The following is a 27930-nucleotide window of genomic DNA, read 5'->3' on the forward strand; positions in this document are numbered from 1 at the left end:
TCTGTAACCATTGGAGGGTTTCCGTGTGTCTTTGCTTATGGGTGTCTGTAACCATTGGAGGGTTTCCGTGTGTCTATGGGTTTCTGTCAACATTACTGGGTATCTTTGCTTATGGGTGTCTGATACCAAGAGGCTGTCCGTGTGTCTGTGCCGATGGGTGTATTTCACCATCTATTACATCGGTGTGTTTGTCTATTTGTCTGAGGACAACTAATATTACTATGCGTGTGTCTTATTATTTGATTGTCTGTCCGTATCTATATGTCTGTGCTTATGGGTGTCTGTCGCCATCTATTACATCGGTGTGTATTTCTATCTGTGCCCGATGCTTTTAGTGGTGTCTCTCCCACTGTGCCCGTTGCATGTGGGTGTCTGTCAGTTTCCGTCAATCTCTATGCGAGCGCGCGTTCACGTGTCTATTGATGTCTGTCACAATGATTTACAACTGTCTGTCTGTCTCCTAAAGGAAGTGCATCACCAACACAAACGGATACAATCCTGTCTGCCCTTATTCCAGTAGACAGCCCCACTATCACTATGCGGTTACCCCTACCTATCGATAGGTATCTTATCAAGTCACGTGACTAGACCACAAAAAAATGGCAAAAAGTACGTCTGCTATAAGACAATTTGGCCGATTCTTCTGGAATATTCCTTACACATTTACTGTTTAGAGCGGTGTTAAAAAATAATTTAGAGAAGGCGATATCGTCACGAACTTCCTGTCTCTAAAAGCCATGGACACGAAAAGTGCTGGAATAATTAATAAAGATAATAAACACAATTGCAATGCTGGGTTTGATAATACTAGAAACTGAGACCATCTTCCTGCCAGCAAGAATGATGGCTGGGAATTTATATTCTATCATTACGCTTAGCAGTGAACATGCTCACAAGTGGAAAATGGTCAATATCGCCAGGCCCAAGGGCTAGACAGCTATCCTGCTCTTATGGAACTTGATATGGAGAAAATGTGCCGGTATTCAGGCTAAAATACAGTTATCTAACCTTGTGACATAAAAGATACTTAGAAGATCACTTTGTCTTGTTCGGCGGCATTAATGGATCACGGAGCAAAACATCTAGAAGTGGTTTAGACTAACAGGGGGTGGGAGGGGACTAATTTTAACCAAGATACTAAAAAAGCACTGTTAATATTAGAAGCTTCTCGCAAAAAAAGATATTAAGATTATTAAACGGGCGTGGCAAGAAAAACGTCAAAATTCAAGACTATTCCTGAGTGATTCCGAATTTTTAATCAAGATTCTTTCAACTCCAGATTAAATGGCATTAATTCCTAGCATTTCAAACACGTTAATCAAACGTTTAGGGCAAACCATCCGTAGACTTTCATATTTTGGAGTAAATATAAATGTGGTATACTAATTACGAGTTCCCAGCCATACAAGAGTAAACAAACACGAGTGCTAAATACACAAGACGTTTCTGTATTGACCAGCAGACACTGAGGACAACTGGTGCCTTACTCGCTACTTGTACTAGCCTTTTACGACCGCAGTTGGACTTCTTGCTCAATACAACTGACATGAAAATTCAATGTTTGAGCACGAATTCAATCGATTTATGAAAATTAATTGCCTAGAATAAGGCTTGAAGCTTTTATAATTATCGGTTAACGATTAAAAAAAGCATTTTCTATCAATCTTCCGCACGCAAAATCGACATTAAACTCCATACCATTGACCTTAAACGTTTAACTAGTTTAGTGCTCGACAAATTGGCTAGATTACTTCCAAAAAGACAAGCCGTTCGGCATTGGTTTTAAAACTCCAATACACCTCATTCTTACTGTCATAAAATGTGCTTTAAAATAAAGGAAAATTCCTGGCACATTTGCCCGATCACTTACCAGTTCTTGAATCACTGTCACTAAGCCTTCATTTCCTGCGTTTGATATTCAGCACGAACTAAAAAAGCAAAAATTTCAAAGTAACGAGTCGAAACTCTCTTCAGACGATCGTGAGCTTTTTCTCAGCCCCTCTCATTAAGAGCCGGGTCTTTTCTTTGCTTTTGTGTCTGTATAATGACCCGTTTGACAAGCGATTGACATATTTGTTCCTAAGATTTGGCAAGATCTAGCTACGTCGCAAGCCCACACAGCCAGTCTGCTTTACAGCTGCTCGAAGAGGTCGGTCAGTCACGCAGAACTGATCTAAATGCATTGTGGACGCTGCCACTTGAACCGGCCTCCAATTATGGTAAAAATTTCGAATACAAATGCTTTCAAAGAGCAGTTTTAATTGCAAAACATACAATTTATGAAACAGAATTTTCTGCTACAATAAAGATAACGAGGAAAGACATATTCAATCTGAGGAAAGAGAGTGAGCAAAAATATCAAACCAGCTCTAGAAAGAATGGCAGTTTTTCCGACTGAAAAATACGCTTTTTATTTAACAGAATGATTTCAAAACAGCTTCAGCAAGAATGACAGTTTTTTGCAAAATCCTAAAAAAACCTGATGAAAGTTGCTGTAAAAAAAAAAATAAATAAATAATAATAATAATAATAAAATAACAAATAGGAATTTATTAGAAATATTTTTTTAACATTACATTATATTTTGATTCTAAAGCCCGCTAGATTGACGAGAATGACTGTTTTAGTGCAGTATATAATAACAAAGTAATATCAAATATGTATGTATATCCCTTCAAAACAGTGAAATATTTATGCCACCAGTTCTGCTTAACAAATAATGAATTCTTATTTCTTGTATGACAACGTTTCTGCAAATAGGTGTATCGATTTTAATAAATCTTCAGACCAAAGTAATTTATTGATCACAAGAATAGACTGGGTTTTTTTCGAGATTTCGTAGGCGTTCAGTGAGCTACAGTGTTTGTTTTGAATACAATTTAGCAAAGCAAATTTGGAAAATCGAAAAAGATCGTTCCGATACAGTAAAACTCAATTAATGAAAGCAGGCCAATATCGAAAGACTCTACAAAACGAAAAACGTAAGTTCCTTTAGATAACACGGTCAAATATCCGCTTGCCAATATCGATAAGTTTTATCTTGTTCTTTTGATGGTTTTTTTCCGTTAGGTGCATGTTGTTTTGTGTAAACAACACTTCCTTTCGCAAAGTAACACAAAAATACTATAAAAAGCTGTTTTAAAATGTTAAGAATGATAGGAAATTAAAAATGGGAGGCAAAAAAAACGTTTGTAGTTTTAGAGCAGCTTTGTACGAGTTGGACTGCATGCTGCTACATTGTAATGGCTTCCTATAAGAATGGTTATCATGTGAGTGTGAAACGTAACGGTACGGTCTTCCTGCACGAACACGATACGACATGCCGTAACATGGCAATGGCTTCCCATAGAATGGTTATTATGTGAGTGTGAAACGTAACGGTACTGTCTTAGAGCTCTACTGCACATACGCGCTACGACATGCTGTAACATTGCAATGAATCCCATAGAATGGTTATCGTGTGAGTGGGAAACGTCAGTAATGGTAGTCTTATAGCACATACAAGCTACGACATGATGTAACATTGTAATGGCTTCCCATAAGAATGGTTATGTTGTGAGTGGGAAACCGTGACGGTACTGACTTAAAACGCTGTGACACTGAAATGGCTTACAGTTGTGGAGTGAATCATCCAACCACACACCTCAATGCGCAGTTATGATACGGTGTTTATTTTTCTAGCGTTGTTATTGGTTAAGAGCGTCCTGCCATACGATGACAATATATATATTATCTTAGGAGCATTCCCCCATACGAATTTTGCGTTTTTTGTGATTGAATAGTAATCATTTTTCCTGCGTTATGATTGGTTGAGAGCAGAATCCATTCAAGAGTCATAGCACCTTACGTTTTCCACTTAAGCAACACCTACACTCATCACGTATATACCAATGTCTAAAAACATCAAAATTTGGATTTAATAGCCGCATTACTGTCGTTCTACTCTAACAGTAGCCTGCGTAGCCAGGCGTTCCTTGTGGGTTTTGGGGATTGGGGAGGAGAGAAGAGGAGAGAGGGAACGCTTGCCAGCAGCCATTATGATTTTGAAAAACCCGTTCGCCCACGAACGGGCGCTTCTGATTGGTGCGATGAATAAATGATGGACGGCCGGATGTGAAAAATATTCAAATGCACTTGATCGTGTAGATTCAAGATGGATGACTTTGAACATTGCTTGAATGAAGCTTTAGCTTCTTTATCGCTTGAAGAACTTTCATTTTCGCTCAAAGAAGAACAGAGAGATGCTATTAATCATCTAACGTCAAATCGAGATGTATTGGCTGTTTTGCCTACTGGTTGTCTGCTAGTTCGAGTGAAGCAATCGCTCACAAAAAAATCACTGCTCTTCCCTCTCTCCTCTTCTCTCCTCCCCAAGCTTCCCCAAAACCCACAAGGAACGCCTGGCTACGCAGGCTACTCTAACAGTGAACACTCGATTTTGTTAACCAATCAGATTACAAATCAAAAACAATAGAATTTGAGTTACATGTCTATAAAAAGCTATTCAAGGAAATGAAATGATGAAAGAGAAAGAAAAAATATAAGTATATTTATACAAATAAAAATTAAGATAAATTAAACTCGAGTGTTCACGCGGTTAGAGTAGTTCAAGATTTTATGGTTTTGAAGTCATAAGATATTTTACAAAAGAGACGAATAGGAAAGAACGAAGAGTGAGATTTTAATACATCGAGATAAAAGCTTATCTTCGCCTTACTTTATTCATTAAATTCATTGACTTACCACATAAATTCGTTCACTCTTTCATTTGCCGAGTTGTACACTCGACGAAATAATGGATTTGGTCATCATATGTCCGCTTGGCAAATGTTGGACAAATATGGTGCTCTATATTTGCCCATACATTTGCCTATGCAGGCAAAGGTCGGGGTAAATTTCTAATAAATTTGCCATTGCTTTGCCATACATCTGAACACATGGGTAAATATGTTATATATTTGCCCTTAGTTTAGACGCATTTACCCAGTGGGGATATATGATAACCGTTTTTGCCCTATATTTGCCCTATTGTCAAATGAAGGGCACATATGAAATCAACTTTGCACTAGGCTTTGCCCCATATTTACCTGGGGAGCAAATACAATACCCCAAACTGAGTATATCCGATGTGAGGTTTCCGTTTCAATTTATTGCAATCAAAACTTTTCAAAACAAATCAATAATTTTTCAACTGAATTATGATGGATGTTGGCTTGTTTTTACGACTTACGAGGGGGGAGTGCATGCAGGTCCATCTCAGTCATATGTGTCAATTTTTTCTCCTAACGCATGACATCAATGTTGCGACCACATTAATTCAATCATTGTTTTGCTTTGATGTCATGAAAGTGAGGTTATATGCGTTGATACACACAGGAAAAAACGCGGACGATGTATTTTTAATATGCGTAAGTCGTACATGCGTTTTTTCCAGTGACAATAAGAAAACTCATTAACCCATTAACCTCAGCTGCATTTCAAACCGCTAACATCTGTAATATTATTTGAAGCATCAATTTTGTTTAGTCTAAACATATGAATTCATCTTTTTTATTGGCAATATATGCAATTTCATTCATAATTATTTTAATTCATCTAATTTTAAACTCATCAAAGAATTCATTCAATTTTCATTTTGACTATCTAGTTACTGATGCACAGTTCAAACAGTTTATTTTTGATAGCTTTGAATATTTTTCCTGGATGATACTTTACTGTCATCTCCATCATCCGTACAATTTACGTAGTAAAGGACAAACAATTAATACTCTTTCTTTGTCAATAACATCGTAAGCAGCAACAAACTGGCTGTGTATCCTTTGTATGGGAATGAATGTAGAGGGCCCTTCCATTTCAAACAAGTTTCTGCACCAAATTTCATGTGGTCTGCCAATCCTGTGTCTTTCTGGATGTCGCTGATACCATCGAACCTTTGCCATACACAATGATTCCTGCTTGCCATCAATTATAATGGTTTGTTTAAGAAAGAAATCGACAACACCGGGGCGCAAGTCAAATGAATCGGTCTCAATACTGCCACTATATTGGCCACACCAACTTGCAAGAATGAAGGAAGAACGTTCCAGTCTAGAGTCAGAGGACCCTAGCTTTGTCCCCGAATATCCAATGGTACTAATTCTCTCAAACGTATCGGTAACACATTCAATGACCGAGTGTTGAGGTAAAATTGTTTCATAAGCTTTAAAGAGATATTCTGTATAGTCATCATCAAGAACATCAATGGATCGAGGTGAAAAACATGAGTATGCATTCATATTGCTCCACTCTAAGCAACGTAGTACTTGACCAACTGAAAGATTAAGTGTTGATGGTATTGATGGGATGCTTTCGCCAAGTGTTCCTACTTGTTGTGCCTCCTGAAGAAGTTGAAATACTGGTTGGAAAGTTTCTCGAAATCTCTCTGGTAAAGGGATATCTCTTAGTTCATGCTTTTGGAGAAATTTTCTCATGATTTGTATTTCAACAGATCTATTGTTAGTTCGAAACGCTCCTAAAATCCCATTGAAACGTTCGAAGCTGAAAAGCCAAAATGAATATACAGGCCCGTAATCTAAAATACATTGTTTGAGGTGCAGGTGTAGATGCATGTTTGGCGTAACACGTTCCTTTCCATATCGTTTTTCAAACGATTTACAAAATTCCACTAGGTAATCATGTCCTTCTTGTAGCTCTTCAGTTGTAATAAGTGGAGAGCAAAGGTGAAAGCAGGACAATACGAATAACCTCCACAGCTCCAAATCATCTGTTGGAACGATATTCCAAATGCAGAATACAGAATACAAGAGAGTCCATGTTTTCCACTGATCAGCAGTAAATCCTCCAAACGATGTTGATATCTTTTTCGGGAGACGCCCAATAAATGATGGTGCTTTGACGTCATCTACCTTTTCCTGGATTTTATTCAAATTTTCTTTAGAAATAATTGGCGTTTCAGCATTTAGCCATACATTTTTCATTAAATGTTTTGCTGTCCCTAAAAACAAATTGTGCATAGGATCAACAACATGGTAACGAGTACAATCGAAGTAAGGCAACTGTAAGAGTTCAGAATATCTTGTTCCAGTGGAAGTTTCAATTTGGTTTCGTTCATCAGCGGTTGTTGCATTGAGTATTTTCTGAGCCTCTCTTCGGTGCTCTTCATTTGTCCTTGGTGTATCGTCATCTTCGAAACCTGAAAAATCCATGCTACTAAAATCTCCGGGAAAAAATCTTGTGCACTTTGAGCACCCTCGGTGAGCAGTACATCCTAAGAAACCGCAAACTTTTCTTAGTGCAGGAATGTCACAAGCAATACAAAGGAGGGCAGCTCGAAAACATCTTGCTGTTCTACTCCCATGAGGCCGAACTTGGATGCCTTCGTGCCACAATAAGTTCAATTCGGCTACAAGTGGTTGTAAGTACGTATTGATATTCAATTTGGACTCGTGTGGACCAGGTATTACCCCAACTATTATTACGTTTTCCTCTTTGTACCTTTCTTTTCTCGGAAGATTTAGGAGGACCATATATATGACTCCAACGCTATAGACACTGTGCTTAAAAGGCTGAAACCAGTCAACATTCAGCATAAAAGCATAATTATTAGGCTGGGCAAGGAAAGGAGTGCCGTTAAAATATTGCCAATCTTTCCACACTTGGCCATCGTAAATATCAACTAAAATATCGTCCGGTACATTCCGATTTCTCCAAATCTCACATTTTTGTACAAAGTCTGGTCGCTTAATAAAGTGAGTTAGAGTGTCTCTGATGCTTTTATAACAATAAACTTTATGTGGGTACAATTTCGTCTGTCCATTTTTCAAACGAATTTCCTTAAGCAATTCCGCTCCACAAGGTGTGCGGCGAAACAATTGACGGTGATTCGGAAAAGCAATGTGAGAACATGGTTTAGCAATGACACGCCCGAATCTTGTTGTTATGCAGTCTTGAAAACGGTATAGGGTGTCGCATTTCGGACAAACAACATACTTTGAATGCTTATCTTTAAAAGAAAGATAATTTTTCAAGAGTTTGAAGGAGCTCGGGAAAACCAATACTGCGGTTGGGAAAATGATTGGCGAAAGCTCACACAAAACCTGAAAAATCGCTTTAAAAAAGGCGAGGAGAATATCAATGCCTCGGTCTGGTACAGAAAAGTATGCAGACCAAAAGCACACAAACAAGGCAATCCAGTTAATAAGGGTCACTCGGGAACTTGCTTCGACGGCAACGCTTATTTCTGCACTAGATTGTTCAAAATCTCTTTCTACGTCTTCGATATCAATATCCCAAGTTTCAACCAATCTCCTTCTTTCATTTCCTCTTATCTCTTCATGGTCAGATTCACTGTCCAACTTGTCATCCCAAAACACTTGATCTTCTTCCTCAAAGTCATTTATTCCGTCTCCTTTAAACATAAGCAAATACGATGTATTTTATTCATTCGGCATTGTATAACTGCAACATAGTATAAGATAAAGTCTGAAACCATTATAATACTAGGGGAAAAAAATGTCAGTAAAAAAAACCTCATGGGCTAAGGGACCGGTCATTATTTAAGTTGGGGGGGGGGGGGGGGGGCTGAAATTTTTGCTAGTGAAAGTCTTGAAATTTAAAAATGACTCTTAGGGAAAATTTTTAAATTTTTTACTACAATCCATGGGGGGTTTTCGATAAACTTGGATGCCTTCAAAGGGGGGGGCCTTGAAATTTTTTTGCGTCACTGACAATTTCTCCTCCACCCCCCCCCCCCCCCTACCTCCAACTTAAATAATGACCGGTCCCTAAATGTATAATTTTGACCCAAATTTTGCTCTGAAAATAAATGATTTCCATTGAAAATAAAATATAAATTTCTAAGTCAGCAAAACAACAATTTATAATTCGTGAAAGAAAAATGATAAATCGAAAATAAAAAACCCAAGAGACATATTAAATAAATTACTTATAATTGTATTTCTCTAACTTGACAAACATGTTTTGCCGGATACCATGCTATCTCAGGATGACCACAGTCATGAATTGATTTGGAGACAAAAATGTACAGCAATATCCATTTGAACATAGTAAATTCTTTTTGGCGTTTTAAATGAGTTATCTCTAGCTATGATTTTATAAACTCTTTGAATGAACCTTTCTGAATGAACACTGAGGTTTTAATGGCAACCATAAGCCGATTACTTAATAATGCACCCTTCTTAAAAGTAACGGTGAAAACGAGGCTAAGATAGAAATAGAAAAGAATCATTTGTACCTCTAACTTAATCTCGCTTCAATAACACTAATGCTTGGTAGTAAATCCAATAGGGGAGCTAGATCATGTGCAAATCAGCCGCTTGTTAAAGATTCAGTCTTTTATCTATGCAGTTTGACTTTAACATTTAAAGATTATATAATCTAATCATCAAATAAACGTATAACATCAATACCTTTTTGTGAAGTAGCTGGTAAGAATTCGTCACTTGATGGTTGGTTTGTATTTGGCACATCAGAGGAGTCTTGATCAGTTTGGTCCAAAACGTTTATCTCGCTGTAGTCATTAGAAGAAGTGTCGTTCTGGCCGTCAATCTCGTGAGTGAAAATACTATCATTTGAGTCTTCGTCGTCATTCCGCTGTAATTGCCATTGATTTGTTAAAGGATCATAAAATTCTTCTTTGTGACGGCAAAATACTCTGTAATGTAAATCTTCGTTACAATGAAAGCAATGATAACGCTTTGACATCGCAGAAGACATTTTGTTTTCCAGAACTATATAATTAAAAAGACGTTGTGTATCATTGGGATAATTACTCAAAATCCAAGCATTTTGAATGGCTAACAGCCATATTCCAGCGTAATAAAGTTCCACGTCCATCAACCACATGCCATTGGACAAAAGCACGCCGGATCTTTATTACCGCGCCCTTTTCCTTAGAGCTGTCACTGTTGGCGGCAGATAATGGTACGATGGTTTTAGAGCTAGAAGCTAATCAAGTTTATTGCAATGATATTTCGTGAATCTAGGCTTTAGAAAAAATTTCATAACTTTATAAAATGGAGCAAATAGCTTTAAGATAATAGATATATTACTTAACATGAATCCTGGATACAACTTCAGCATTTTTATAAGACAGTTATTCCTTTTTTTATTATTAGACTTCATTATATGAACGTATATGTCATCACAAGTCACGTGATACGCCGTGATAGATAGGGGGTAGATTTGTTCGGTGGATGTGCTTATTCGTTCATTCGCCTTTTGGTCACAAACAGGTAACAAACTCTGTCGGTCATCTAGTTTCTCGCACATTCTATATCTTTGCTTATAAATTGCGTTCATTCGTCGCGATCAAAAAATGGGAAGAACATCTACACCTTTACCAGGACGCCCAATGCCAATCCATTCTGTTACTGCAACTACCAGTACAAGCAGTACGAGTAGACATACTGAAAATGGCGCCAATTCTCAAAGGCTTAATATACTTATTCCCTCTGTCCCTGGTGGTAACGAGGATGTGCTAAGAGAACACAGAAATCGCCTATTGCAAGCAACAAGCGAGAATGAGAACGTTGACCCCGACAGCGAAAAAGAAGAAATTTCTTCAAATTTCGAAACGATTGTAAAACAGTTTAAAGAACTGCAAGAACAAAACCGCCAAATACTAGCCGCCTTAAAAGAAAGCCAGCAGAACAAGGACAACAGCAAGACCAAGATTACTGTCTCAAAGGCTGTTGCAGTAAGTAAAGTGGCAATATTTAAAAAAGCAAGCTATTTTTATTGATAATTTTACTGGGAATTCTTGGCGCGAAGAGTAGTTGGTATAATTATGCAGCGGTATAATTTATGCAATGCTAAAATTGGCGGGAAACCCGCCATGGCAGTGGTTAATGCTACCAAACTTTATTATTGATTTCCAATAACAAGACACTGAATGATAATGATAATTTCCTTTTTTGTAAAGGAATTGATTTGATTTCGATTTTTTTCCCAATATTATACAATCACAGCCATAAAAATAATGAAAACATTATTACTATGTCTAAGAATAACTTAAGGTACATCTTATGATTTTAATGAATTATATTATGTTATTACAGTCTGAAGTACGCTTGGTAGCAAAGAAATTACGGGACAGGGAAGAAAACCCTCTTATATGGGATTTTACTAAAGCGTAAGTATAAAAATTTAATAAAAATGATCTTGTATGAATCATCCATAGTTTCTTTCCATATTAAGTTTCCACTTACCACTCAAATATGGCATTTCCTAATTAGTTTCAGAGATGACGTCAACGAACAGATTAATAACGCAATAAGGGATAGAGTTCTGAATGTTCATAAGGATGTCTCTGCCGTCGAGTTAGAAGGTATTTATGTATTTTATATTACGAAGTGCGAAAGGCCTTATGCACCTATCAAAGTTAACCCGGGGGGGAGGGGTGAGGACAAAGGGTGGTGGTGGGAGGGGGTAACGAAATCCTTTTAGAAATATTCAAATGCCGAAGGGAGGGGAAGCAGTTTGAAATAAAATAACACGGAAAAGAAAAAAAAAAACAAAAAAAAACAAAACAAAACAAAGCAAAAACAAATGGATGCTAAAGGAGTAATTGTCGGCCAAATGCCAAAATTTCTAACAAATTTTGTCTCAAGTTTTAATATATGGGTACTTGATATAATTTCAGCTGCCCTTAAAAGTCACTTTCTGACGAGAAGAAAGAGAAACAAAAGAGAGCGTTCAGGGGCCCTTGGAAGGCATCAAAAGATGCAGCGGAAAACACAAAGAAAACAAAATGTAAGTAAACTGAATTTGCAACGATTATGACTTTGTTTAATAAGAAACTTTGACTGACGGTGTTTTTTTTTTTCTTTTTTCTTTTAGCTCCTAAAATCCAGATCCAAGGCAGCGGACTTGTCAACCTCGCTATCACCAGGGGACAAAGAGAAAGTCAAGGCAATTATGAAACTGGAGTATATGTCATCAGAGGAGTCGATGTCAGAGGCGGATGACCAGGCTGATGACGATACAGCGGACAGTGGCTCTGATAACGAAGGGGGCCCTACTAAGCAGAGTAAAGTTTTAATAAAACACCCTCTGCCATGGAGAAGCCCCCTAGCTAATCAGTTCATGGAAAGCATGGACCGAAAGGCAAAAAGGAGGCTGTCAGAGCGCAGTCTCACCATGCTTTTGAAGCGGAAAATCGGGGAGCCGTCAAGACGCCCAAGGCCATCTGGAGGTCCCGAATGGGCATTGAGAGCCTAAAGGTTTTTATCAAATCAAGGGCACTGGGACACCGAACGTGGTTGGGGTTTCTACGAGTTTTATGAATTAAATCTTGTGTCACTGTTCCTCCGTTCCTTTGGCCTGATTTCTAGGGTTTTCGTTCTTCTTTCGATTACTTGAACGTTATACTCGTTTACTTGAAGAAATCCAAAGGTCAAACGGTATAGCAGCGGCTATTTAAGCCTATTGACCTTTGGATTTCTTCAAGTAAACAAGTATAATGTTCAAATAATCGAAAGAAGAAGGAAAACCCTAGAAATCAGGCCAAAGGAACGGAGGAACAGTGACACAAGATTTAATTCATAAAACTCGTAGAAACCCAACCACGTTCGGTGTCCTTAATTAAGTTTTTGCAGTTATAAATGAAGTGTACTACTACAGAATATCTAAAAAGAATCGTACATAAGCCACAGATCGATTGACAACTAAATATATTATGATCTCCTTTCACAAATTCTGTCACAAGATGAAACAAACACCTATAATTAATTTACAGAACTAGCATTTTCAATTAGTTGTAGTTAACAAATTGTTCATAGTTAATCAGTCGTCAAGAAAAGGAAATTCACAATAAAAATGTTTCAGTATGATTTATGTCTTTTTTCCTGCTTCTTAGTATAGGTTAGCTATGTTTAAAGTATGAGGTGGTTGTCACGACATATATCGTTTCTATTTTTTTTGGCCTGCCATAAGTGACAATAGCTGAAGACTGATAATATAGTTAAATTTAGCAAATATGATGAGCATAATTCAACTGAGCAAATATGGCTAAGACGCGCTGGTACATCTAAGGCATTAAGGGGGCATTAATCACATATACGGTCAGAGCATATCGCATGGTATATGTAAGGCATAAATCACATATACGGCCTGGAAAAATACAGGGTATATGTAAGGCATTAATCACATATACGACCTGGGCAAAGACAGGGTATACGTAAGGCATTAATCACATATACGGCCTGGGCAAACACAGGTTATATGTAAGGCATAAATCACATATACGACCTTGGAAAATACAGGGTATATGTAAGGCATAAATCACATATACGGCCTGGGCAAAGACAGGGTATATGTAAGGCATAAATCACATATACGGCCTGGGCAAAGACAGGGTATATGTAAGGCATAAATCACATATACGGCCTGGGAAAATACAGGGTATATGTAAGGCATTAATCACATATACGGCCTGGGCAAAGACAGGGTAAATGTAAGGCATTAATCACATATACGGCCTGGGAAAATACAGGGTATATGTAAGGCATGAATCACATATACGGCCTGGGGAAACACAGGGTATACGTAAGACATAAAACACATATACGGGCTGGGCAAATACGTGCACATATCAAATGAGCATTCACATTTACTACCGGGTAAATGTATGGATGATATGATATCTGCTATATATTTGCCGTTTGGGATTTTACTGGGCCATACGGACTTTGCCATCTGTGCCCATGGGATAAATGTGTAGGTACATATCATATACAGTCATTGGGCAAATATTGTCTACTATTAGTCAAATATGATATTTGCCCATATATTTGTCTATATGTTTGCCTACATGACAAATCCATTTTTTCGTCGAGTGGTATTAATGACCTTTACGCTGTGATCTCAGTAATATTCATGCAGGATATCACCACTTTTACGGCGGAAATATCTGTAGGTAATATAGATAACAGAATAAAAGCACCATGTTACAAAGGATTACAGTAAAACTAAAGCGAAACAGTTTTAAAAGACGTTCACTAAACTCAAAAAATGCCTTACCTGTTTTTTCAGTTTTAAAGATTTATCATTCTCGCTTCTTTCGAGTCGAATGTTTTTTCTGTGTGCTAATTTTGTGACTTTTTTTGAGCTTTATAGAGACTGTTTTTTCAATTCCTAACACTCGCTAACAATGGAGGTTAGAGGTCAATCCTGTCAAATTTAAGATAAAGGCTCCTGGAGAAAATATGTTACACGAAGCAAAACACAAAAAGTACTTTTCATTTAAGAGCTTCAATAACTCCGCTTCCAAAACTTCAAAGAATTCAACTTAAATTAATTCACTGTTGAAGAGTTGACCAAAACTTCACTCAAAACAGAAGTTCAAGATAAGGGTCTTAACGAAAAAGGTTATCAAGTTGATCGGTAAAGAGGAATATCTGGTGGGAAGCTCGGTGAACATCTTCAAGGAACGTATGTTATGCTCATTAGGAAACACGGGTTATTCAAATAAGATATTTGCTCATAATTTTTGGATTATTCCCTACCTTAATGACCCGTTTTGGAATGAAGTTCCTGGGAAGATTTGTTCCATATCTCGTACACAGATTTACGGCTCAAATCACCATTCCACAGACTATACTAAAACAATTACTACCAATATTTTGATTTCAAACCACTTGAAGGCCAGAATGAAAACATTAAGTTCATTAACAGCGATAAACTTTGAAAGAAATGAAGTTCTTGATGAAAGCCAGAGCTAAAATAAAACAAATGTTTTGAGATAAGTTGATAACAGTGAGTGAAATAGCAACGGCAGCTTTGACGGGACAATCCCAGCACAGATTCTAACCCTCAATTAACGTCCCAAAACTCTCATTAACTCACCTAAGTGTTTTTCCATAATTGCTGGTTCGAGATAAAACGAAGATAAAATACTACATGGGAAAGACATAAAATATAATCGCGTAGGATGACGGAAGCATTCTGCTTTGCAGCCTCACTTTGTTTTGTGACCACGAGCACAGGACCAAGCTTAACCTTTACCGTGTGTCAGCAAGAACCGCTCGCTCGACACAGTACTTGTCTTATATTGGTTCTAATAGTTCAGTAACGATGTCTAATCTTTGGCATTTTGTTTGCCATTTGGAATCTAACATTTTTCTACGTTCTCTTTTGAAGGCATCTGCTTATCTGACATCGATCGCCCCCGGCTTGGGAGACTTCTCCTTGAGTCTCAATGATAAGTAAAGGATAGAAAGAGCTGGTTTTTACTTATGTGCAACATATGCTGGTCTTAACATTTAACAGGGGCCAAAATTACAACAACCATTACAAAAGCAAAAAAGGAAAAGAAAAGAAGGGAAGGGAAAGAGGAAAGAAAAGAAGAGGACCGAAAAGTTTCCCTAAAAAAAGGTTTAGCGCCGTTAAAAAAAGTCCTTCTTATTAAAGTAAGTCGAGATATGAAATAACTTTATACACGATTAAAAGCAAACAATTTCAAAGGACCCTTTAATATTGAATTTTTTGATTAGGACTCGGGTTAGTTGCTATCATTCAAGGTCCGGTTGTACAAAGGGTGGATAGCGCTATCCGACGGATAAATCTTATCTAGTGGATCAATTTATTGGATAACAGCATCGACTAATCCACTGAATAAGGATTTATCCGCCGGATAGCGCTATCCACCCTTTGTACAACCGGGCCCAGAGTTTCAATTACAGTTCCTATACACATCAATACGCGTTTAAACATAAATGCTGGTGCTTGACAAGTACTTTATCAGTCCGCACACGAGCCCCGTGCATGAATCGCAAAGCACAATAAAAGAATTGAACTGCGCATGCGTATTGTCAATAATTCCATACATATAAACCGTGTTAAAGCTTGGTGGAAGTCAGTTGACGAGATAATAAAAAACGTCTCCAGCATTTTTCCAAATTTAAAGATTTTAAATGGATCTTTTGATAATGTTCCCATAGTTTTAATAATTCGTTAATAGTAAGTAGTAGTAGTAGATATATTTAATTCTATTCAGTCTGGCTGATTAATCACGCAGCTATTGGAAACCAATATTTATTTATTGAATAGGTTAGCGTGTATAAATATAGTTGATCTCATCTCATTTCATTGAATAAAGAACTCTTTTATTGAATCTTATGATAATCAAAAGTTTTTCACGCACCTTCTATATTCTTATACTATTATTTTATAGCTTCTAATTATTTCCATAATGGGCGCAGGGAACTGTAGAGCACGAGAGAGTCTCCCAGCGTGTTTATATCAAAGTACAAAAACAAGCGCGCGCGTTTAATCTTCTTATGAATGTTCAATGGAAGCCATTTCAATGCTTCTTCTCACGTCCGCACTAAAACTATTAAATTTCTATTAATGATTTTTTTATAAAACTTGCCAGAGCCCACTCGCCAGATCACGTCTCTGGATTGCGAAGTGATAAGGCTCCTTGTAAGATATCAGTAAGTCTAGCTATACTCAGTACCATATTTTTTACCCTCATTAGTTTCCATGGTTCGGTCTCCGCGTGAACTCAGACCACAGAATCAATAATCGAATCGCGGTATCCATTACATTTTCAACCAATTAAATAAGATAAATAAGGTTTTTCTTGCAAGAAGGGTCATGGGCCACACCCTAGGCGGATGAGACCCTCGAGATAAACTGACTTGGGATATAATGTGTGGAGTTACGAGGGATGATGTGTATTGATTTCGTCTGGTCGGTGTGTTTGTTTATGACTGTTATCGATAGGAAAAACAAGACTACTTTCGTCTTCTCTGTTTTGATTTAGGACACCGACAATTTTACATCGTAATTATCTGAACATCTGCCCATCATAATGTATCATCATCATCATGTACCGTCATAATGTATCATCATGTATCATTATCACGTATCATCATGTATCATCATCATGTATCATTATCACGTATCATTATCACGTATCATCATCATGTATCATCATCATGTATCATCATCATCATGTATCATCATGTATCATCATCATGTATCATCATTATGTATCATCATGTATCGACATCATCATGTTTCATCATCATGTATCATCATCATCATGTATCATCATTATGGATCATCATGTATTAACATCATCATGTATCATCATCATCATGTATCATCATCATCATCAATTATCATCATCATCTATCACTTTCTTGTACAACTTATCTTAGTACCACTTCAAGTATAACCAAAATATCGTTTTCCCAACACGGCTCTAAGCGTAAAACTACAATAAACCTTATGATGTTCGACAATTATAACAATGTTCGACAATTATTTCCCTGGTGGCATTAATGGTCAAAGATCTTAGCTTAATCCATGGCCTACTGTTATCAGGCAATCACAAGAAAACTAAGCGGATAAAAAACGATAGAGGGAGACCACCGAAGCAGAAACAGATACACTTAAAATAGCATACAGGGAAGATTCACTGGGCAATGTCTTACATAGCATTTTTGTGGATTGACCTGACTAGCTAGTAGAAAATGGGAAGCCATAACAATGTCATGAAAATTGTTGGAATCGTGTCATGGAAACGATGAGAAGCCATTTCAATGTCTTGGAAACTGTTAAAATCATGACAAGGAAACAATGGGAAGCCATTTCAATGTCTTGGAAACTGTTGGAAGCAGGTCAATGAAACAATGGGAGGCCATTTCAATGTTTTGGAAACTGTTGGAAGCAGGTCAAGGAAACAATGGGAACCCACTTCAATGTGTTGGAAACCGTTGGAATCATGTCAAGGACACAATGGGAAGCCATTTCAATTTTATGACATTCCAACACTGAAGTCAGAAGCACAACACAGATATAGTAGTCAGAAGCAAAGTAATGAGTTGTCTTCGTAGTGTATTTCACCAAATCAAATGACCTGTCATAACTAAAATCAAACTGATGGCACAAGCACTGATGAATAAGAAGCCATTTTAGTGTCGTGAGTGACATGCTGTCAGTTAAGTTGCTGCAAATTTCATTCATACCACAAATGATAAACGAAAATAATCTTACTTTAAAACTTAACCTGAGGCACAGCTGACACACGGTGAAACATTGCGCGCGATATCGCAGACAATATAGTTCAAGTAGGATCGTTTTCTACTCCATGGTAATATTGGGTGCAACAAATTGCGTCGTGCGACGACATGGCTCGCCGCAACATTGATTGCCTGCAATATTGCCCACCATTTTGCACACTACCATAACACAGGTAATAATAAGAGGCTATCGTCGGTTTCTCAACAAGAAATTGTCTTTTGTCATTAAAAAGATAAATTTAAAATCTTTAAATTCAGATATGCTGGAGGCCTTTTTTCATTATTTCGTCAACTGACTTCAAAGCTAGCAAAATGTTTTTCTTCATCTTAAACCCCCTAGAAATATTAATCTTATTACGCACGCAGTCCTCAAAAACACCACAGATATCTCCGAATGGCTTGTTTTATTGGTGATTAAAACTAAAACCGGCTCTTAAGCTACGCGCACCAGGTCGTTAATAATCCACTCTTGACATGAATGCATTGTAACCTTCCAATTTCCGGCCAAGTTTCTGAATTAAAGATGGATTTCTGGTGTCGTTCTGGAATATTCTTGCCCATGTTCGTGAGAGAGTTTGTTTGGTGTGGTATTTTTTCTCCCTCAGGCAGTTGGATTTTATTATAATAGAGAGTGATTAGATTTAATATATAGGGTAGGTCAATAGACGTAATACAATTGAATTTGTTAACATTGTCAATCATCGAAAACGAGCATGATAATATTTTTAGAACACCAGGGCGTGTCCAGTATAGATCTCGCGGGTCAATAGGGACCTGCATGATCTACCGTATTATTTATGCCCTTTGGTGAGCAGAATAAATGTTGTTATAAATCGTTCTTGTTTTTTACCAGGGTAGCACATAGTATCCGTTGAATAAAAAGCCTGTTGCCCTTGTTTTGCTTTGCTTTTTAAATTTAAACATATTTAATCACAAATTAACCCGAAGAGCAAAAACTCATCGAGGGGGTCTATACATCCATTTAGACACAAACTAAATTACATGGAATACTTAGGACAAATGCAAGAAAGACAAGTAATAATAACAAGTACATTAGCAAGATAGGAGATGAAGCAAAAAAATTAAGAAAAGTTATTAAATAAACGAGTACAATAAATTAAATTAGGACAAAGAAAAAACGTTTAGAGTCTAGTAAATTTGGCCCTCGTTCCAAATTGGAATTCAAAAGACGATTTTTACGGAGGGAGGAATACCGGGAAAAAAACCCTCAAGGTATGGGAAAACCAAGTACACATTCTTCTCACATAACAACAAAGCTGGGAGTCGAACCCGGGTCGCATTGGTGATAGGCGAGCTAGCGCTCTCACCACTACGCCACCCGTGCTTCCCTGAGAAAAATTGTTATAACATTAGGGCGTGTCCAGTATAGACCTCAGTCCACAGGGACCGGTAAAACACTGGGGCGTGTGTTTGATCAGCAAGGCTAAGAATAAACTGGTTATTATCTAGATGGAAGGCTGGTGAAAAATGAGATATGTCATGCTACATTCCCCGCCCTCTTCCTAAAGAGCACCTTTTTATAGGCTCGGAAACTCGTAATGCTTCCACTTTTTTTTTCTGGAAAAGAAAGCGATGGCCTTTTTACCTCACACCATCTCTAGCTAATCACTCATCTAAACGCACAGAAATCTAATGTGAACATGTATTGGAGACGTAGTTTTTTAAAATTAAAAAAAAAAAACACTTGAAAGCTTTTAAAATGAACGACAGGTGAAATTGAAGAGAACTTATTAAAATTCGGAGTTTCAAGAGGTTTTTATTGAAGAGGTTTGTTTGTTTTTGAGGTAGGTATGCTACTTAGAGGGGAGCGGTGAGAATGATTTGCATTGCAATGTGATTGGCTGGAAATTTTATTTCATTTTTCGTTAGTAATTTAAAACCGAAAAAATAAATATACATAATTAGAAAAAAGCTTTGGTATTTTGGTGAAAGTATCATTGGTGTTAATGTTAATTGGGATTTAATTTTTTAAGGGGAATATTAGTTAAAATATAACAATCTTTTAAATCTTTTGCTTCTTTATTGTGTAGTTTATATTCATTTTAATACATTTACTGACAGTCTAATATGCAAAATAGGCCTTCGTATTTACAAACTATGCAAAATATAGTCTTGGTATAATGTGAAGTTCCAGAAATCTATACCCACCGCACAGAGGAATTTGGAATTTCTGAAGGAAGGGGGTCAGAGAAAGAACAATAATTACAGAGTTTGTATGGAAGAAAATTGGAATTTCCGGACGTGTAGGGGGAGGGGGGTTCCTAAAAAAGATTCCTCTAAGAGGGGTAATGGATAATTTCAGTTAGTTTTTTCATATCAGACCATGTGTCATTCTATTTTGTTGCTTGAGTTGTGTCTTTACATTCATGTGTCTTCTCATGAGCAACCATTAAACAAAGAAATGATACTCTAGGGAATGACACGTGGTCTGGAATGGGAAAAGATTACTTCCAAGAAAAGGTCCTTTTATACCATCAACCCAGATTTTATCAGCTAGCATAATTTAGAATTCAGAAACTATTTACTTTTTTACTTCACTTGATAATAATCTAAAATGCTTGAGTACGATGTAACTTCTACTGTTCAAAAACAGTTTCTACAGATAAGAACAAAAACCCTTTAGGCAAAGCCATATTTAAACAGGATACTCATAATTGACATTAATATTTACCCTAGTGTTACATATTACATTCAAATGTTTGAAACATGATGGCGATGATAGCATATAAAATGCCTAAGTTATCTTTGAGATTGAGCCTCAAGGCTGCACAAAACTAGAAACTGTATTGGCTCTGCCATTAATGATAAGATCACGAATGATGATTTATAAATAATTTTTCTTTAATTTCTCACGTTATTGTTATATCATCATTTTAGCATAATATATTTTTGATTTTTGTGAATATTTTTTAAATGTTTATTTGACTATCTTTCAGCAGCTTATCGTCTGCTGTTTCTCTGCCCCCTAAGGTCTTTGTCTTTAGAAAACATGGTTATCTATTCGTGTGCTAATTTTACTCAGTAGAAGAAAAAAATAAAAGGAAATTATCATTAAAAAATCTAAGAACCTTAAAAGCATCAACCATTTTGCACACAGTAATTCCTCTAAGCTGAGGATATTGTTTTGCTACATGTTGATATCTTTGAAAACAGAAACATTCTGGAGAAGAGAAAGCTTGCCAATGTAGCATCCAAGTAAGAAATGCCTGGACAAGAAAACTAATCTGAAACCTCTGGTTGTCTAACGAAATAGCAGTTTAGGAAAATAGCCACTACATTACAAATTCTTCAAAAGTCCACCACATCAGGTCCAGCTTCAAATCATTGTACTTTTTACAGAAGAATCTCTCAACCAAAACGATGGCAAAGGAGAACAACAGTCAACCAAGATACCAATGACAAGACCTCAACAGAATCATAATTTCAGTTTACTCATTATTTTCTGTGGATCCAAAAAGCTTCTCAAAAGCAACCTGGATTTCTGCAATCATATCGGAAGTTGTCATGCTACGCCTCATTTTTGCAAAGGCCAGAGAGTTACATGTGCGAGTCAGACTGCTTGCTGCATAGGCTGCAAGGATGGTTGGATTTAATGGACTAAAAGAATGAAAATGGGAAAATATCAGGATGTTGTGCTTAGCTTCATTTTGCGAAAGGTCAGAGAATTGCCACTAGCTTGGAAACATATTTACGTAAGGAAAGTGATCTCTTGAAAAAAAGTGTAGAATGTAATGTCATGATTACTTGTAAGCAGGTCAAAATTGAGATAAAATTAAAACTAAAAAGTGGATGATTAGCTGTGATAGATTAGCTGTGATAGAGTACTTGAAGAGTACTTGGTGTATTTATTCTATCTGCTGCAAATTTGAAGAAAAAATGCAATTCTTTCACTACAAGGAGTGAATGCTTAGTATCCTGGGACAGAGGTTAATTTGTAAAGCATTCAATGCCATAACAAATTGGAATTTGTTTTTATAGGAAGAGGAAATAAACTGGAGAACCTGGAGAAAAACCCTTGAAGCACAGGAGAGAACCAAAAAGCAACTCTACTTCCATGTGATGATGGCTCCAAGGCTGGAACCCACAACCACAGCAGTGAGAGGTGGCGCAGTGGGAGGTGCTGCATTAGCAGTGCACCCCTGTTTTCCTGTTGTTTTACTTGTATTTTAAACAAATAAAAGCAGCCTTGTCTCCCCAAGCATATGCACTTATTGTTGGTGATATAGAAGTATTGTTAAGATATAATCTAAGTATCTTATTCTTACCTGCAATTTTCTTCGCCTTTATTCTTTTCACTCCAGTTATAAGCCCAATACACAAATGTTCCCATAGAACCAGAGAGAAGGTCTCCTTGACCACCACATCTGCGACTACTTCCAGGTGTGGAACCAAAAACAACTAGACACAAAACAAAGATGGTCATGATTGTCTGTCTCCAAGGAGGGAAGGGTACACCAGTAGAAGGAGCTAAGATTTATAATAGCAGTAGCAGAAGCAGAAGCAGCAGTAGCAGTGGTTTTAGTAGCAGCAGTAGCAGTAGCAGTAGTTTTAGTAGCAGTAGCAGCAGCAGCACAAGCAGTAGTATTAGCAGTAGCAGTAGTACCTGCAGTTCTAGTAGTAGTACCAGCAGTAGTAGCAGTAGTAGTATGCAGCTCAGGCAGGCTGGTGCTGCATAACAGGACTCGCGTCAGGGTCCCCTATAAAATTCCCATGCCAATCCCACAATCAACCCATTAAAAAATCATCAGTAAAGGGTGGTCACTGTCAGGGTTTCTTTACGTCCTCAGTGGTTCTTTTACGTCCCTCCATTGCAGGGTGAGGTAATGTGAGGGTAACAGGACCGCCATTTTACATGGTCATCCGAGCCACGTGGAGGTCTAACCATTTGTAGTTGTTATTACAAAGGCAGCACATTCTCCTCAGCTATTTTTTAGACCCTGAGTGTTGGTTTGGCTGGGACTCAAAACTCTACTTCCAGCACGAAAGTCCAATGCTCAACCAACTGAGCCAACCAGGTGGCGGTTAAACATGCAATAGAAGCAGTTGGATCAGCACCAATAGCACCAGTATCAGTAACCATAATTAATGTATAAGTAGTAGGTAACATCAGCATTAGCAAAACAATCAAAGCATTAACGGAAGCACTATAGCTTTGAGTATAAGGAACAGTAAGGAGCACCATTACAGTATATCGCCTTACCTTGATGTCCATCTGATATGATGTCTGCCTGTCCTTTTCTACAGATACTCACATGACCTAGAGCCTTGCTGAGATCTTCAACCTGTGTCTGACTGTCGCCATTGGGATCTAGTGACTCTCCCATCTATATGGTCAAAATAGCACTCATTTCAATATCAAAGTACATAAAACCAACACAACCACCAATATATATACACCTGATCTCTAAACCTTTGACACTTTAGCAATATTATATACATACATGTATTATGTTTGAATGCTATTTCATTGTTGAAAACATTAAAGCCGCATCTACACGAGCAAGTTTTCCTTGACAAGTTTTTCTTGACAAGAAAAACTTGCTCGTGTAGATGGAGTAAAATGAACAATTTTTCCTTGACAAGGAAAAGCTGGCATGCTAGCTTTTCCTTGTCAAGGAAAAATAGTCAAGGCTGAAATTTGCTTGAGTAGATAGACAACAAGGAAAATGTGGCAAGGAATATTAATGAGTTTAGTTCTCAGTCTTTGACTGACGGCTAAAACAAAAATAAGTTGGAGTGATAAAGCCATTTTGATTTTTGTTCTACGAGAGACTGGAAAAAAATTTTTGTTAATACTCTGCTGATTAAAAGGCATTGCAGGCACAACCAAAACTTGTCAAGTAAAATTAGTTCATCATCTACACGAGCAAGAAAACCTTGTCAAGGAAAAAATGCTGATTGTCTACACTAGTAATGAAAATGTCAAGGATATTTGTCAAGAAAAACTTGTATAGATGCGGCTTAAACAAGGAGCCCCCCAGCTGCAAACATGCTAAAAGAACATTGCATATTCTAGAACAATCTGGTAACAAATGTTTGCTGAGAAATGATTTACAACACTGTCTGTCATATATATGTATATATATATACATATATACTCAAACAGGTCAAAGTCTTGGGGATTCAATGTATATATATAAATATAATCTCACCACGGCATAGTAAAGTCTTGCAAACTCCACCACATTAGGAGTAAGGATTATTTTAGTGTAGTTTTTGATAAGATCTGGATATGATGTCACTATGTGCAAGCCATCCTGAAATAATCCAAAGGAGTATCATTATAGCATATGAAAAAGGTATTAAATAAGCAGAAATTCTGTGATTCAAAAGTAAATACTTACTGCGTCAATAACCAATTGCTTTCCTAGTTTGATGGCCTTCTCTATGACACTCTGATGAAACAATTTTTAAAGGATTTTTAAGCAGAAATTCTGTGATTCAAAAGAAAATACTTACTGCGTCAATAACCAATTGCTTTCCTAGTTTGATGGCCTTCTCTATGACACTCTGATGAAACAATTTTTAAAGGACATTGGCAATATAGAAAAACACAACCTGTTTAAGGCTCACACTATAGTGCAACATTAAATATGCTATCATTTCATGAAGAAACCAATATAGTGGGAAATAGCAAATTAATTTGGCCAAAATTCTTTAGCGTCCACCATCTTGAATAGTCTGTTGAAATAATTGACTTCCATATGATGTCATTAGCAGGGTAGAATGAAAACAGACCTTGATTTTCGGACTAGTTTTTAAAGAAAGTGAACGTAAAAATTAGTTTCTAGTGTCCTTTTATGTAAGACTATGGAGCCGTAAATGTAAGATGTTTCAATGCTACCCTGCTAATGACATCACATGAATAAATTTGCATATTGAAGATTTTCAAAATGGCGGAACAGGGGTCGACTAGGGACAAGTAACAATTCATTTTCTCGCCACCCTTACGATCCAGATAAAATGAAACACCACAATAAAGACTATTTATGTATATACTTTTAATGATAGGTTGCTTGAATTATATTGCTAATGTCCTTTAACATACAGTGTAAATTTATTCAAAATACCACTTGTTGATTGGCTCCAGCAATCACTGATAAGAGTACAGAAAGGGCTGTAGTTAACCTTTCATGATTTTTCCAATGCTTGCTTATTGCAATACTTTTTTGTGTGAATTATCAGTGATTTCTCTATAAGCTTATGCTTTTTGATCAATGCCCTTGTTTGCTGATTCACTGAATATACATAATAGACTTTTGTTTCAAAAGATTGTAAGCAGCAACACAAGCTACAGTACACCAGAGGAAGGAAAACTCAAGAACCTTGAGAAAAACCCTGGAAAAAGGGCGAGTCCTAACAAACTCTACCAGCATGTGATGTCAAATCAAGGAATCAAACCCGAGACCCCAGAGGTGAGATGTGAGTGCGCTACCACGATATCACCCTTGATTCCCATGAGGAATATTCCACATACTGTACTAATAGAGGCCTTTTGCAACGACAATTCATGTGACCCTACTCCCCATAAAAAGAGATGTTGTGTCAAAATAAACACCAGAAATGGAAAGAGCACCTTGATATTAGTAAGAAGTCAAAGTTTCAGCTTATGACATGTAAAACAGGAGAAATGATATTAAATACAAAATAGAATATTTTATAAGGATTAAATTGTATGGGGAAATGTGCTATGCCATCCAGCACATTTTCCTATACAAATCCTTAAAAAATATTCAATTTTATATTTACAGTAATGCCATTTCTACTATAGTCTACATTATAAGCTAAAACTTTTTATGGGGGTAGGTCACATGACCTGTTGTTGCAAAAGGCCTATTCTAAATATACATGTACCTTTGCGTTATCAATGTTGTTTGGATTCCTGCCCATGCCCGGACCAATCACCAAACTGTGAAGTCTTGGCAGCCATTCTGATATCTCATTGACGGCATGTTTTCTATCCCTATTAGTCCAAGATAAATATTTTTAAAAGAAGTGCTTGAAGACTCTCTTGGATTAAAAATACCCATAGTGTCAAGTTTCATTATATGCATAGCTTGCATTCCCAAGTGGTGGGTGTGTGTGCTGTATTGTGTGCTACCACAAAATATTAATCATGGAAGGGGATTGATATTCACAAGGTGTGGGGAGGGTCTTAGGAGGATATACATGTAATATGTACGTAGTACCAGAAAATTTCCATACCTCCCCCATGGAAGGGGGATTTGAATTCCAAGGGGGAGCCTCCCTCATTAAGTGGCTTTAAATCTCAAAGTGGGAGAGGGGAGGGGGGGTTTGAGGTGTGGATATCGTTTAGCTTTAGAAAATCTCCATACATCCCCTAGGAGGGAGGTTGGACTTTCTGATTCATACTGAAACCTACTCACAGTAATGGATGGACAATGAGTTCTGGACTGTATGATTTGATGACTGTAGCAGAATCAGCAGTACAGAACACATGGACAAGATCTGCTCCCTTAAATGAGAAAAAAACACATGAAGATAGATAAAAATCACCATACTCCAATAAATTGAAACACAGAAATAAAAGGCAAATATATAGCTATATCTGTGGTACTTCTTACAGTTTTTAATGCAGATATTGCAGCAAAATAAGGTGCTCCTGTATATCTAGAAAATGTAAAAATAAAGAAAAAGAAAAAGAAAAAACTAAGAAAGAAAGAAAAATTGAAAAAAAAAAAGATAGAAAGATAAATTAAAGCAAATCTAGGTTGTTTACTCATTGGCATTGCCCCCTTCCCCACCCCCACCCCCCCCCCCCCCACCCCCCCAAATTAAGTCTTACTAAACTTGTGGACAAGGCAGGAACCTCTAACAATGAAACAATGACGTCTGTATTAGTGCGAAAGTGATATGTCCCCACCCCCCCCCCTCATGATCAACACTTTGCTATGCCCTCAACTCTGAAAAACTGACTCTGCTCACACATAATGGTCACACATTACACTCAATGTTGTATGTAATTATTGATGTTGCAAGCCCTGACACAATGCAATTTGTTGCATGCAATGTTGTTGAAGTAAAAAACTATTCTACTTCAGCAACATTGCCTGCAATGTTGTGCGCAATGTTGCACCGTGTGCACATGCGTTTACTCTCAAGATTATGACAAAAGGTCTGAAATGGGAAACATTAAGCTTATGCCCAGGCTAAATCAGGGTCTATTTATTGCCTTGATTTTGTTGCTATTCAGTTGTTGCTCTTTTTTTTTTTTTCTTGTCAAAAATTTGTTTATTAGGTACAAATTTAAAAGCAGTATTTTAGGTTAGAGCAATAGGTTAGAGCTTTTCTGAGAATGAACATCCTGGTCTAGTTCGGATATACAGATCTTTAATTGATAATGACTTTTATAGTGTTGTTTGCAGCAAAGCGTCGTTTATCATAGCCCCTTTCCTTTTATTTTATAGCTGCACCCGAATGAACTTACTCTTGGCTACCACCTATCACTCCAATCCTGCCTGCTTCACCTTTATGTGCCGTCTCCAAAAGAGGTGGAATTATCTCTTTAACCGCTTCAAGAAGTGCAGAGCTTGAATATTGACTGCAACATAGAAAGAAAACATAACTTTTATCTCAAAAACGCGCGCCATCTTTGTGCTTCCTCATGAATGAGATGCAAAGCTACCTGCTTTGGTGAACAGTTCTGCAAGTGTTTGCCGAAGATAAGCCTTCATTCTCAGCCATTGTAAGTCTCCCTTTACTACTTAACACGCAGGATAGTAAAAATCTCACTGAAAACCGACTGTAGAGGAGAGAAACGCAATTATTTAATGCATTTTTTCGCAATGCCATCCAAATATTTTTAATACATGGTAAGATTTGACTACAAGGCCTTCCT

General features: G+C 37.2%; 4 protein-coding genes and 1 long non-coding RNA gene across 9 annotated transcripts in view; 2 read left to right on the top strand and 3 right to left on the bottom strand.

Moving 5' to 3' along the window:
- Nucleotides 1–3864, bottom strand: part of LOC116304368 (protocadherin-11 X-linked) — a 24905-nt gene extending 21041 nt beyond the window's left edge. For 2 of the 3 annotated variants that reach the window (XM_031714095.2, XM_089039033.1), the window contains exon 1: nt 1871–2134. The gene's annotated coding sequence lies outside the window, so the exon portion shown is untranslated. Of the gene's footprint in view, nt 1–1870; nt 2135–3847 lie in introns of those variants that run through there. The other variant, XM_031714093.2, reaches the window with a different exon arrangement.
- Nucleotides 3857–9864, bottom strand: LOC148906010 (uncharacterized). The gene is made up of 3 exons (XM_089039366.1): nt 9429–9864; nt 7877–8407; nt 3857–3894 (listed from the first exon to the last, which is right to left on the bottom strand). Exons 1-3 carry the CDS (start codon nt 9862–9864, stop codon nt 3857–3859), a joined length of 1005 nt encoding a protein of 334 aa, XP_088895492.1.
- A 472-nt stretch (nt 9865–10336) lies between these two features.
- Nucleotides 10337–12335, top strand: LOC148906011 (uncharacterized). The gene is made up of 5 exons (XM_089038905.1): nt 10337–10717; nt 11079–11152; nt 11256–11347; nt 11663–11772; nt 11860–12335. The coding sequence occupies exons 1-5, from the start codon at nt 10337–10339 to the stop codon at nt 12238–12240; spliced, it is 1038 nt and encodes a 345-aa protein (XP_088895031.1). The 3' UTR covers nt 12241–12335.
- Nucleotides 12336–14598: 2263 nt separating this feature from the next.
- LOC148906012 (uncharacterized) lies at nt 14599–22269 on the top strand. Its single transcript, XR_016121529.1, has 2 exons — nt 14599–15428; nt 22050–22269. It is a non-coding gene; the product is annotated as an uncharacterized LOC148906012 (long non-coding RNA).
- Nucleotides 20072–27921, bottom strand: LOC116304332 (ATP-dependent (S)-NAD(P)H-hydrate dehydratase). Of its 3 annotated transcripts, XM_089038902.1 has the most exons (11): nt 27718–27921; nt 27520–27633; nt 26657–26702; nt 26459–26547; nt 25926–26034; nt 24531–24581; nt 24416–24466; nt 24224–24328; nt 23272–23395; nt 22337–22469; nt 20072–21668 (listed from the first exon to the last, which is right to left on the bottom strand). In XM_089038902.1, the coding sequence occupies exons 1-11, from the start codon at nt 27882–27884 to the stop codon at nt 21500–21502; spliced, it is 1158 nt and encodes a 385-aa protein (XP_088895028.1). In that variant the 5' UTR covers nt 27885–27921; the 3' UTR covers nt 20072–21499. The 3 variants fall into 3 exon arrangements, with proteins under 3 accessions (XP_088895028.1, XP_088895029.1, XP_088895030.1); XM_089038903.1 differs by lacking the exon at nt 24531–24581; XM_089038904.1 differs by lacking the exon at nt 24416–24466.
- Between the last annotated feature and the right edge of the window lie 9 nt (nt 27922–27930).

This window comes from Actinia tenebrosa, unplaced genomic scaffold (assembly GCF_029948245.1).
Source record: "Actinia tenebrosa isolate PJP-AT-01 unplaced genomic scaffold, QUT_ActTen_1.0 PGA_scaffold6__47_contigs__length_16458017, whole genome shotgun sequence".
NCBI lineage: Eukaryota > Metazoa > Cnidaria > Anthozoa > Actiniaria > Actiniidae > Actinia > Actinia tenebrosa.

What these genes read in the sequence shown, in the direction of transcription:
- LOC148906010 (XM_089039366.1), bottom strand. Translation starts at nt 9,864, where the DNA reads ATGTGGTTGATGGACGTGGAACTTTATTACGCTGGAATATGGCTGTTA. An exon ending in ACCAGCTACTTCACAAAAAG is followed by an intron (nt 8,408 to 9,428) that starts GTATTGATGTTA and finishes TTATGTTTAAAG; the next exon opens with GAGACGGAATAAATGACTTT. An exon ending in CATTGCTTTTCCGAATCACC is followed by an intron (nt 3,895 to 7,876) that starts GTCAATTGTTTC and finishes TGATGTTTTTAG; the next exon opens with ACATTGGTATATACGTGATG.
- LOC148906011 (XM_089038905.1), top strand. Translation starts at nt 10,337, where the DNA reads ATGGGAAGAACATCTACACCTTTACCAGGACGCCCAATGCCAATCCAT. An exon ending in CTCTGCCGTCGAGTTAGAAG is followed by an intron (nt 11,348 to 11,662) that starts GTATTTATGTAT and finishes ATATAATTTCAG; the next exon opens with CTGCCCTTAAAAGTCACTTT. An exon ending in AAACACAAAGAAAACAAAAT is followed by an intron (nt 11,773 to 11,859) that starts GTAAGTAAACTG and finishes TTTTTCTTTTAG; the next exon opens with CTCCTAAAATCCAGATCCAA.
- LOC116304332 (XM_089038902.1), bottom strand. Translation starts at nt 27,884, where the DNA reads ATGGCATTGCGAAAAAATGCATTAAATAATTGCGTTTCTCTCCTCTAC. An exon ending in GTGATAGGTGGTAGCCAAGA is followed by an intron (nt 26,703 to 27,519) that starts GTAAGTTCATTC and finishes TACATTTTCTAG; the next exon opens with ATATACAGGAGCACCTTATT. An exon ending in AGCAATTGGTTATTGACGCA is followed by an intron (nt 24,467 to 24,530) that starts GTAAGTATTTTC and finishes TTGTTTCATCAG; the next exon opens with AGTGTCATAGAGAAGGCCAT.